Raw genomic sequence first — 11,917 nt, 5'->3', positions numbered from 1 at the left:
TAAACTTACACATGCGCCACACATATTTCTAGTGGATAGCCCTAGTACCCATGAGAGAAGAAAGGTTGGAGATACGAAATATGTATATTCTCCTTTGGAAAGAAAGCCTTTTAAGGCAAAGTTCCGGGGAACTTCACACATGCAAATATAGTTACTGTTCTGACAGGTAGACAGTATTTAAGAAATTATCCTTGTCACCTCCAGGTTAAAACTCCAGGTTAAACATTTCCACTGAGTTCTAAGTTGACAGGGAAGCAATGAGAGGAACCTAAGTATGAATCAAGACTGTGGGAAGAGGCACCAATTACAGCTGAAACACTCGAAATTCCATTGTGAATATTTTCTCCCCAAGCTAGAAACGCATAAAATTCCACATTCAGACAAATTCCAATTGGGTGGACTTGGCTGATGCTAGAAGTAACATTCTGCTGAGACCTCACAGACACCTGATAAAAACCAGTGAAGAAATGGCATCTGGACCGGGAGGCCGAAAGTTGCGCTCTCCGGAAGCCGGTCCCCAGGCGGGTACGGAGCCACTGGGTCCAGCGAGCTCGGGACCAGGGGAGGTGCTCGAGCGTGCGGAACTGGAGGAGGCCTCTGGATCCAGGCGGCGCATTGCTCGTCGCCAAGGCAACCGCGTGAGCTGCAAACAGCCACCCAACAGGTCGACGTGCGGCTGGAGCGGACGCCGGGGAGCAGTGCAGGCAAAGGACAGCGACTGTGCTGGCCAAGCACCCGCGGCCGCCACCTGCTACATGTCCCCGCGGAGCACCGGAGCGCAGCGCCATGGACAAGCCGGTACTGGGCGCGCTTGGTCCCCGTGGCTCCCACGCCCCGCTTGCTCCTGCAGCGCATGCGCGGCCGCGGAGCTGCGGAGGGTTCGGGCTCCCGGCTCTGCAGGGTCCACTCGCTGGTGGGAAAGGGGTGGACTTCTGGTCTGGGATTCAACTTCGGGGCGTGGGGTCTGAAAGCGCTTTCAGGAGCGTGTAGGGCAAGAGTTGCTGATTTTTGAGTTTTGCAGGTTTTTCTCGTGGGGGGGTATGGTCAGTTATGTCGCAGGGCACCCACAAAATCAAAAGTGACAGAATCAGGGACTACCTCTTCCCTTCCTCATCAACTCGGTTTTTCTCTTCCTCTGGCTGCGGAAAGGCCTCTGGTGGTCAGTGACGTGGACCCAAGCAACCCATTGTCCCATAGCGAGCATCAGAGATATCTAGGTGGGGCGCAGGCTGCTTTTGTGCTAAGTTTGTTGGCTGTTTCTAGCTCTCATTAACCCTTGGGTTTGGACAAAAGCAAACGTTAGTTCCCTTGGAGAGAGGGAGAGGGGTGGTGTGCAGAGGAAGCCCCACGGGTAGTTTCCTGATGCCCTTTACGTTTGCTTCGTGCACAGCAGGCGAGAAACAGCTGGAAGCCACTCTGAGCATTGAAATAAACTTTCACTTCATTTGGCTTGCTATCGCTCCCTCTCTCTCTCTCTCACAAAATGAATATTGTGGAATGAAAAAAAAATCCAAGTATTTGTTTTAGCATTTACCTTCAAGGGACATTGTATATTATATTTTTTCACTTAGTTACACTATCTATAGCTGTGTAACTATAGGAATCCGTTATGCTAATCAATAAAATATGCACCTTGTCATGCATTAATGTAAATTTACATTTATTTAATTAATAACAAGGTGTATGATTTATGTAATCCTTCAACATTTTCCTTCTCTCTGTAGAGATGTATCTTGCTTAAAATTTGCTGTTTTATTCTTGGGAACATCTTACGGTAGACACATATTAATGTTCTTATTTTCATATAATTTATCTCATAAGTACTTGGAATTTCGGACATACCGATTTTGTATTTCATTAAGACAATTCTCATTAGTTCTTTTTAGGCTTTTTTAGTGAGTTCTTCCCATTTTCTGTTAGAGAAAGCAGTGACCCTGCAATGACATGGTATTGCTACTTCTACCAGGAAACCAATGACTATTGTATGTCTTAATTTAAAATCCACATATTATATAATCTTATATAGATTTGTCAACTTGTACCCTGTAAGGATATAAAACGAGGCTATTAGTCTTATACGCTGTTTTTAAAATTATGTTTGCTTTAAGATTTCAGTGCTGTGCTTTTTCCCTCTACTTTTCCCTTGTTCTGTTCAAGTTGAAGTTAAAGAATTTGAAATGATCAAATGTCTCTTGTTTATTAACCTCAGTAGTAATCTAGGAAATTTAATTGGTGTATCTCTTTTTACCTACTGAATTTGCAGAAATAAAAAAAATTATTGAAGAATGTTTAATAACATGGGAAAATATTCACAATACATGAAAAAAGTAGGCCACTAAAGCAATATTGTTCCAATTCTATAAACATAGAAAAGGTATGTAAATATGTATAGAAAACTATAAAATGACATACGCCAAAATATTGATACTGACTATCTCTGGCTGGTGGCGTTAAAGAGGATTTTATTTTTCTTTGTTTTTTCCTTTATTTAAAGATTTTCCATAATAAACATACATATGATAAATATGTAAATATTTATATATTTAAATATAAATTATTTAAATAAAACCACAAATTATCATAAAGTGTGTATATATATATATATATATATATATATATATATATATATATATATAAATTTCGTAGTTAGAAAAAATTATAAAGAATTATGCCCCCTAAATATTTATACTGCTTTCTTCTCCTAAGACAAATAGCATCCTTAGGTACATATTTTCTGTTTTTTGTCCTTGTAAACACTATTTTGCAACTTATGCTCTCTCCCGCAGCTAAGTGAGCAGCCCCTGTTTTGCATAAATTGGAAATGGGAGGTGGTAAAAGCATGACCAGATCAGTGGGAAGAGCAGCCGGGAGGCAGGGAAGAGGTAGCTCAGTAGTGCTGCCCACACAGTATCACATTGCTAACAGTTGTCAACGGCAGTGTGTTGCCCCTAGTCTGAGGCTGATGTGGAAAGGACTTTAGCAGCCATAACAATTTACCACCAATGCTGACAATATGGAGTTCTGTGGTTACATTGGGTAGGAGAAACAAGTAAATACTGAAGCATACAGATCATTGCATTTGTGAGCTGTGACCTCTGTACAACTTTAATTCCCTGGGGAAGGCTGAAGACTCTGTTTTTCTCCCATGTCTGAGGCTGGCATCCCACTAGCTTGTGTCAGCTCTAGAAAAAGGGCTGCTGTGAGTGTGGATATTTCGAGGAACTGGTTCCCGCTGCACAGGAAACGTTAGGAGGAAGTTTACCTGTTACATTTTCTCCTTTATTCACGCTAAGCTCTTTCCTGGCACTGAGCATGGTGGCTGTTTATTTATACCTCTGTGCTGTTTGCATTTGGCTTTACTTTTTGTAGCCTTTTAACAAACAGACAAAAAAAGAATGGTGGAACAACTGTTCACACATTGCTTTGTTTATGGATAAAAACCAGTAGCTTCAACTCCAGAGTAAATTGCCTACCTGGGGTATTTTGTTTTCCAGGCTGTTGTGTTACACTCCTGCCAGGAGACCAACATTCAAGATAGTGTGTGGATCAGTTTGTCCCCTCCTCTTAGGGACGGGCCCACCCTAGTGCCAGGTCCTGTGTGTAGTTTGATGGTTGTGGAATCCACTGAGCAAATGCTGTCTTTTAGTGTTTATACCTCTTTCTGGAGAAAATTCTAGAGGCTCAGGTAGGAAAGATGGTATTAGAGTAGTTAAGTTCAATTCAATGACCACTTATTTAAGTACCTACTATGTTTAAAGTACTGTGGAAGAGCGCTGGGGACCATAACCTTCCTCCCCCAGTTTTTCTTACCTCCATTTCTCCCTTCAGCTCTTCTTTCTTCTCTCCTCACTCCTTCCCTCCATCCCTCTCTTCTTCCCTGCCTTCCTTCCACAATGTGTATTGAGTGCCTCTTGGCCGGCCCTTTTCTTAAATTACCCTTTACAATTCTGAAGCTCCCCTAACACTCACTACATAAGTAATGATATTTCCCCCCTTTTCTTGTGAGGACCAAATAGGATAAGCAAATTGTGACCACTGCCTACTGCTTTTGCGTAACAGAGTAAGATCCATGGGCCTGTCTGGCAGGAGATGGATTATACACAGCGAGGAAGAGGGAGAACATGGGATGCTTGTCTGATTCTTGTGAGGACTCTGTCCAAGGTCATGCTATTTTAATAGGTCCATTTAGAGGAAGCTTGCCATTGAACCTACCCCAGATGGGGTAATAGGCTTATGGTTGGATTCCCATGGGCCAACATTTCTGCCCCTGGGAAGGAATATGAAGAGTCAGTGTCTTTTCGGAAGCAGTCTCCAGGTTCAGCCAGCAGGGCTTGGCAGAGGATGTGGGCTAAACCACCTGTATCACCCCCGTGGGAGTGGCCATGGACTCCCTTTGAATGCTTGGACATTGGGAAAAAGAAAAGCTCTTACCCTTGGAGGGCTGAACACTGTGTGGGCCGCTTCCGAAGCTTGTTTAGCCTATTTGGGGTAAAGAATAAAAGAGTTTGTGATGCACTAGTGTCCAGAAATGTCCATGTTAGTGTTCATTACAAAGGAACAAAGCAAGGCCTAGCTCAGAGGAAGCAATCCTCATTGACTCTCGTAATGTTCCCCAAAAGAGGGTCAAATAAATATCAGGAACGGTGTCGGGGGCTGGGGAGATGTCAGGGAATAAACAGCCAAGAGTCCTTGCTCGCGTGAGGAGCTGACAGCCCTGGGTCGGGCATAGAAGGGGTTGCAAGAGGCGGCAGAGGTCAGAGGAGGGTAGAGCTTTGCAGCCAGAAGAGATGACCCCTGGGAGACCGGAGGCCCATGGTTGATGGGGAAAGGCGGCCAGTGTGGATGGAAGCAGGAGGCGATGCTGCAGGGTGGCTGAAGACAGGGCCCTGAAGAGCATCACCGAGAGAAGGAAAACGACCACCTGTGAGCTCACAGCACTTACAAATTAGTAAAAAGACATCAATGTGTCCAACAAGGCAGGTTTTGATAAATATCACAGCAGAAGTGCTTACTGTGTGCTATGGGCTGGATCGTGTCCTCCCAAAATCTATATGTTGAAGTCCTAACCCCCAGGACCTCCGAATATTCATATTCAGAGACAAAACCTTTAAAAAGGTCATTAAGGTCAAAGGAGTTCAAACATGTGGGCTCTAATCCAATGGGATCGGAGTCCTTATAAGAAGCAGAGATTAGGACACAGACACACAGAGACCAGAGACCGAGGGGAGACATGTGAGGACGCAGAAAGGAGGCAGCCACGTGCAAGTCAGGGAGAGAGACCACAGAGGAAACTGCTCCTGCTGACACCTTGGTCTTGGATTTGTAGACTCTTAACTGTGAACAAAATCAATTTCTGTTCTTTAAGCCACCTCGTCTGTGGTGTTTTGGTAAGGTGGCCTGTGCAAACTAATACACTTGCTAAACAGTTTGCACAAATTATCTCAATGAATTCCAATTATACCCCCATGAGAGGGCACTTAAAGATGAGAAAAATTGAGGCTGAACGATAACCCCATCATTGGGAAGACAGCATGGCAAACACTGCTGAAAATCCTAAACAGGTTAAAATGAAACTCTGCTGAGCACAAAATGCGTGTGATGATCATGGCATGACAGTCGTGGAAGACCAGTGTGGGGCAAAGCCTCAAGCTGGCTCAGTCAGCCACTTGGAGTCCTGTCTGATGACAAGCTTGCTGGGAGCTCCTGGAAGGTGCTAAGTCTGCCCGCATTGATCCAGGTTTGCTGCCACTTAGTGTGGTGGACAGATGCTGCTGAAGTGGATTGTGGCAATGACCCTGTGCAGCTGTCCCATGTGAGCTAACGAAGTGAACGGCTAGCCACGCAGGCAGGAGAAATGTTATAGGCAAACGGGGTAATGCTGCAGACAGACAAATTAGGGGCAGAGAGGCAGAGCTTGGGGAAACTGAGGTCGTTTCTGTGCAACCAGGTTCCGATTCCCTTTCCATCTGAGCTTATAAATGGAGAAGTCCATGAGACCTGGGGCTCCTTACAGTAGTAATGATGGAGTGTGGGCACAGGGTGACATTATTTCCCATGTCACAGCAGGCTTTGATCATACATGGTGGTTGTGTCCTGCTTAGGTATCTTCTCACATCTGCAATGGGCAATGAGTCATTTTACAACAGAATTCTACTCTTTTGTCTTTGTTCTTCATGGTACAGTTGTTTTGCTGAAGTATTTTTATAGTCATGATTTTAATGGGCTCTGTTTCTTCAATGTATGCTATTTGTTTGGCTATTACAGAATTGATAACAATATATTTTCTGGAAGGTTAATAAAATCATTTATGATCTAAGTGGCAGCATTCCTTTTGAGGGAGGGAATTGTCTTTAGGAAAAACAAACAAACAAACTCCAATTCAGTCCCTAGAGATAGGGGATGAGATGTAAGGGCAAAGCCAGAACAACCCAGGAGAATGGTGGGGTGGGTGGGTAGGTGAGGGGTGCCAGAGAGATGGAGGTGCTCAGAAGGAAGGCTGGGGGAATGCCTGGAGGAAGACTCATGGAAAGAAAACGCCCTGTCCCTGGCGAGGGATGAGCAGAGAACCTGACAGTGGAGATGCTGACAGTCAGGGTTTCCAGGTGGGAATTCCCACCCGTTCTCAGGAATTTTTTTCGTTTTACTGTTCCCGAATCCTGAGATATAAACTGTTTTCTGTTCTCCACGATGAATTGTTTCCACAAAGTGACGGCCAATACTACTAACCACCTGGGTTCACGGAGCCAATTTTCCCGATTTCCTAGCCAACTTTTCTTGGGATTCGGGAGTGGAAAAGCGAAAAAAATTCCCGAGAACAGGCAGGAATTCCCGCCTAGAAACCTTACTTACAGTTCATTCAGAAATTGTCTTTCCCCTTCTGAGCCGAGGGGTCTGCTATATTCACCAGCCACTTTGTTGTTTACTGGAATTTGAGCAGTGGGCTGTGTTGTTTACCAGCCTGCCTCCCCCCATCCCGCCACAGAGCTGGAGGTGAGCCCGAGCTCTTCAGCCCCCTGGGGGCGCTGGGGTGGGGAAGTCCGGGGGAAGACACAGATGGGTGCTCAGGCCACGTTTAGGTTCATCTAGATCTCAAGATACTAGCTCATCAAAGCCGACTTCTGGTTAGGTCCTTGCATGAGATGTGCTATACATTAGCAAAGCTGATTCCAGAACTATCCATGAAGCAGATCTCTTTATAACCCTGCTCATGCTTTAAAAACTTTTTGTTTTTTTGGTGGGTGGACTATGTGATTCATTTTATTTATGCCCTCATGCTCTTAGTGGAAACACCTATGTTTATGTCTAGCCCAATGCTGAGCATAGTAGGCAACTAAAAATGTTTCTCAACAGAAGAGTCTTTTCGTGAGACTAAATTCTGTGCCGTCTACATTTGTTACCTTTACAGTTGATAATAGAGTGGGTGGAATATTTGATTTTCTCTTGCTGAGAAAATTAATCTCAAAAGACTTAGAAACTGAAATTTGTAGGCCTAAAAACTTAAAAATGAGAAATTCCCTAGTCACTTTTATTTACCTTTAAAACATGTCCTTCCTGCTTAAAGAGAAAATTTAGAGTGATAAAAAGGCAACGTATCTAGCTTCTCTCTGAATGTGTTGTAGCAGCTGCATCATGATTACATTTGTTCATTAACCTCCTAATGACTTTGGGACCTAATTTATCTTAGAATTCTAGCTTCTCCATTTTAAAGCTAAGCATGTGTAGACCCGTGCATCTGAAGAAAAAGGTGGGTGCCCATTGGCTCTTCCTGGAGGATGTCAATCATCCGCCATGTTTGTGACTTCCCTTTGCCCTTTCATTGGCTTATCTGTGCTGTAAGGGTGTTAATGAATAACAGAAATAGAGTGCCACTGCTCAGAAAAGAACTTTGGTGTTTCTGGGATAATTAAGGCATCTGAGGAAGTAACTGGGTCAGTGCCTCGCAGACTCTGTAGTGATAGATAGTTGGGTTAGGAGCGGAGAGGCTGATTAAGTTTCACCTTGGGAGTCTGAATTCTGTCTTGGTGCTGTGTGCAAATATATGCCCAGTGCAGTAGCATTTGAAATCTCACTATAAAGATTTAAAAAATGGCTAAGCATGTATTCAGACCTTCTTGATCTCCTTTCAGTATTGGGAAACAGCATTAGATGAGAGTGGAGCCCCAGTAACTTAGCAGTTCTTCCTTACAAATGTTGCATAAGCAGAGCTCATTCTAGGGAATCCCCTGCATAGAAGGTGGATTCTTGCAGTGGGATTTCTTAAAAATAGACTTCTATAATCCCCATTTTTATAGATTAAAAAAAGTCAAGTTTTTAGGCCACTGGCAGCAAAGTGAAATAAAATAGGGCCCAGCGCATCACTGGTAAATTAGTAAATGCGAAGAAATTAGGTTAAAAATGTTAATGCGTTTCGATCAAGATGAGGTGCAAATGCTGTTTTAACACAATGACACAGAGATTCTGAAAAGAGATACAATGGGCTTGCCCTCCTTCTCGCCTGTGTTTCAGTCCTTCTCTGAATTTCTTAAATGTGCTATGTGCAATTTCCTGCGTGAGCTGGGAATATGGCAGATTTTTGGTTGGAGTTTCAGGGACATGGTGGGATTAGTTTGCTTGTGGAGGAAGGGATGATGATGGTCAGCTGTTTCCAGCAGAACACTGGGATTTTGAAGAATCCCCAGCAGTTCAAGGTGCTCAGCTCAGCTCAGCAATCCCAGGTCCTGCAGGTCAAGTGGCACCTACCACCCAACCCGTTTTTTGTTGCAGCACATCAGACACACCTGCATTGTGTCAATTGAAGGGAAGATCTCCTTTTAATAAGAGTTGGCATTTGCAGTGACACGAACCATATTATTTTAAAAGAATTTAATCCTTGACTATTTACAAAATCCTGATTTCCTCGGGTAGGTAAGTGGGTGAGCTGAATGGGCAAAATGAACTTTTGTCTCATTCTTTATGAGTTTGTGGCATTGCTTTGCAGCTCTTTGGACTTGGGTCTCCATCTCTGAAGCAGCACTTGCTTTATTAGCATTAAGATTACTTTTTTTGAAAGTCTGTTAATTCCTGCTTTGTGGCTGGAGGATATTGCAATGAAATAAAGGCTTTTGCTTAATGCTTGTTAAAGGTGACACTCAAACTTCTTTACAAAATTTAATCCTTACCATGTTTGAAAGAGATAAAGACATAGTCACAGCTTTTGCAGGTGGGGATTTTTGCCTGAAGCCTGTGCAGAGAGACAGAGGAAAAGAAAGAAATAGATTTTTAGGCTTAGTGAGTTTCACCATGTGTTTGTGAACCCTTCTGCATCACGGAAACCGCACCATAGGAAACTAACAGCTTCCCATCAGTCCCCTCTCTTTTCTGTCTTCCATCTCCCCCTCCTTTCTCTCAGCATGCTTCCTCATTCCTCAAGGCTTCCTCTTGTGCCCCTTTCCTCCCCTTCCACCTCCTCTTCTTCCTTCCTTCCCCTCCCTCCCCCATTGCTAAGCACAGCAGCACCTGGTTGAACTGGCAGATTGGTTTTTGCTGCAGACACAGACTTCATTCGTTCGTTCACTTGCAGCTCTTGGTTTTGAAGAAGACGAACTTAAGGAGTGTGAGCTAATATTTAAGGTTTGTCGTTCTTTCAGTGTGGGTACTTCTTTTTCTTTCTTTCTTTTTATTTATTTTTATTTTTTATTTTTTATTTTTTTTACAATTCGGGTTTCTTTCACTTAGTTAAAAAAGGTATGTCATTCATGCTAGTCAGGTTGAAGCATGCTTTAGAGAGGCAAAGTCCAGACTTGTGGGCTAAATGTACGCCCAGCCCCTCGGCTCCTGTTGTGCTCGGTGAGGGGAAGCAGCCAGTGAGAAGTGTTTGGGGGAAAAATTAAAAGTCGCTTATTTAAGATCTTTTAACTTGCATGTATCTGAATTCTTGCAGTTAATTTATTTGGAGTTAACCATTTCAGTATTTTTCTGTGTACATGTTTGCTTTAAAAACCCCCCAGATTTCCTTTTGTGGTCAGATTATAGAGACATCAAACAATTTAAAAAAGTTTTTTAAAAGGAAATGTGCATCGTTCCCTGTGGCACATAACCTCCCCCCTCGTTCCCTCCCTCCTCCCCTCTCTTCCTTCATTCTTTGCTTCCCGTCTTTTTCTTTTTGCCGTTTTATTTTTGAATCTTGTTTTATTAGTAAAGAACACGGAATCTGGAACCAGGACTCCTGGGTCTGAAACCTGGTCCCAACACTCAGTAGCTGTGTGGCCTCGAGTGGGAGCTTAATGTTTTAATCTATAAAAATGGGGATTCTAATAGTAGCTACTTTATTGACATGTTCTGAGGATTAAGTGAGTTGATATTTATTTGTACTTAGAACAGGGCCTCATGGACAGTAATGCTAGTAATTAAAATAAAAAATAAAAATAAGACAGGAGTAAACTTAAGACATACAGGTAAGCAAAAAGAACCTAAAAAGAATCCTTAAGACTTCTTCTCAGTCTCAGAAATGACTGCTGTCAGTAATCTTTCTCCCCACCTATATGTACATGCAATTTATTTTTTATTTAGAACAATATATATATATATATATATATATATTTTTTTTTACAAAAATTGATGCGTACTCTTTTGGGATCTGATTTTTTTCATTTTGCAACATATCGTAAACATGTTTCAATGTCATTAAAATGCTTCAACATGATTTTTAAGGGCTGCATAGAAGAGTTTCATTGTACAGCTTGATAGTCAATTGTGTTATGTGTCCCTGTGACACTGTGACGTTTTGTGGTGAAATCTTTTGTTTTTGTTTTGATGTTGTTATCACAGTATCATGTTTCAACCCCCATCCTGCAGGCAGCACGCCCTCCACTGCTGGCTCTTCCACCTACCTGGGCATCCAGTGACCCTAAATACACAGCTTCCCTGTCCGCCCTGCTTCCTATCAGAAATGCTGTCCCGGGAGATGCTGTGGTTATCAGAACACCTCGCTTACACAGCAAACACACATACCCCCTCCAAATTGAAGTACAACAGAACCAAACGCCTCCTCCACCACTCTAATCACAATGCCTCCCTGTCAAGAATGGGAGGCTAATTTAGGAGCATCAGGAACAAAGTACATGGAGCGAAAGGACAAGTAAAACATTCTCTGTGGTTTACACTTATCTCACTTGTAGTATTGTATTTACAAGGAAGCCATTTTCAACTTTTTAAATTTAGAAGGTTTTTAAATTATCAGATGATAACAAGTAAATTTCCATTTGTCAAACTGGCAGATTCTTACCAGAGTAAGAGCCGTGAAGTGGCGTGAAGAACCCAACCAATGGTTAAGGTCGCCATCTACTGGCTGCCCGGGAGGTGGCGTCCTTGAATTTGGCCTATTTTGGGTTTGGGTTTCGGTTTCCGCGGGACAGGTTTATGTAGTTCATCACTCTGTGTTCATTTTCCTCCAGGCAAAGCTAGTCATTATCTGAAGAGGCCCACTGAAGTGTCTCATTAAATTCTCTCTCATTTGGTGGGGAGTGTGGCATGAAATAGTTTATTTGCTAACAGGATCTTCCTTTCTCTGCGTGAGAAATGCATTGACGTGATGTCACTAGGTAACTCAGTGGAATCCACTCCCAGGGGATCTGTCGTTTTATGTCTCGTGTTTCAGTTACTATAGTATCCTGCTGCATTTTCAGTTACCAAACAGAAAAGCAGCCAGGAGTTTTTCATCTGCGTCGTATTCAGCTTCTGAGTTGACCATCGATCTCCTTGAAATCATGAACATCTCTGAGTGAGTTCCCTCAGAAGCAGTGCCCAGTGCATGGGTTTGTGTTACCAGTTTCTTAGGAATGCAACCCCAGGGAAGCAAGACTGAGCGAAAAGCAGAGGGAGGGAGGTCGGGAAGGAGGGAGCACCCACCTGGGGGTGTGTATTGAGCTAGCCACCTCCA

The 11,917-nt window shown here is 43.2% G+C and overlaps 1 protein-coding gene across 2 annotated transcripts in view; it reads left to right on the top strand.

The window, feature by feature from the left end:
* Nucleotides 1–562: 562 nt before the first annotated feature.
* Nucleotides 563–11,917, top strand: part of DNAH5 (dynein axonemal heavy chain 5) — a 244,682-nt gene continuing 233,327 nt past the window's right edge. Inside the window, exon 1 of one of the 2 annotated variants that reach the window (XM_074329069.2) lies at nt 563–798. In XM_074329069.2, the coding sequence (XP_074185170.2) occupies nt 787–798 (12 nt within the window). In that variant the 5' untranslated portion in view covers nt 563–786. Of the gene's footprint in view, nt 799–9,453; nt 9,610–11,917 lie in introns of those variants that run through there. The other variant, XM_088796437.1, reaches the window with a different exon arrangement.

Source organism: Rhinolophus sinicus, chromosome 3 (assembly GCF_057876585.1).
Source record: "Rhinolophus sinicus isolate RSI-liver-muscle chromosome 3, RSI-T2T, whole genome shotgun sequence".
Classification (NCBI taxonomy): domain Eukaryota; kingdom Metazoa; phylum Chordata; class Mammalia; order Chiroptera; family Rhinolophidae; genus Rhinolophus; species Rhinolophus sinicus.
Note: the sequence above shows the minus strand (reverse complement) of the source record. Positions and strands in the feature narration are given on the sequence as shown.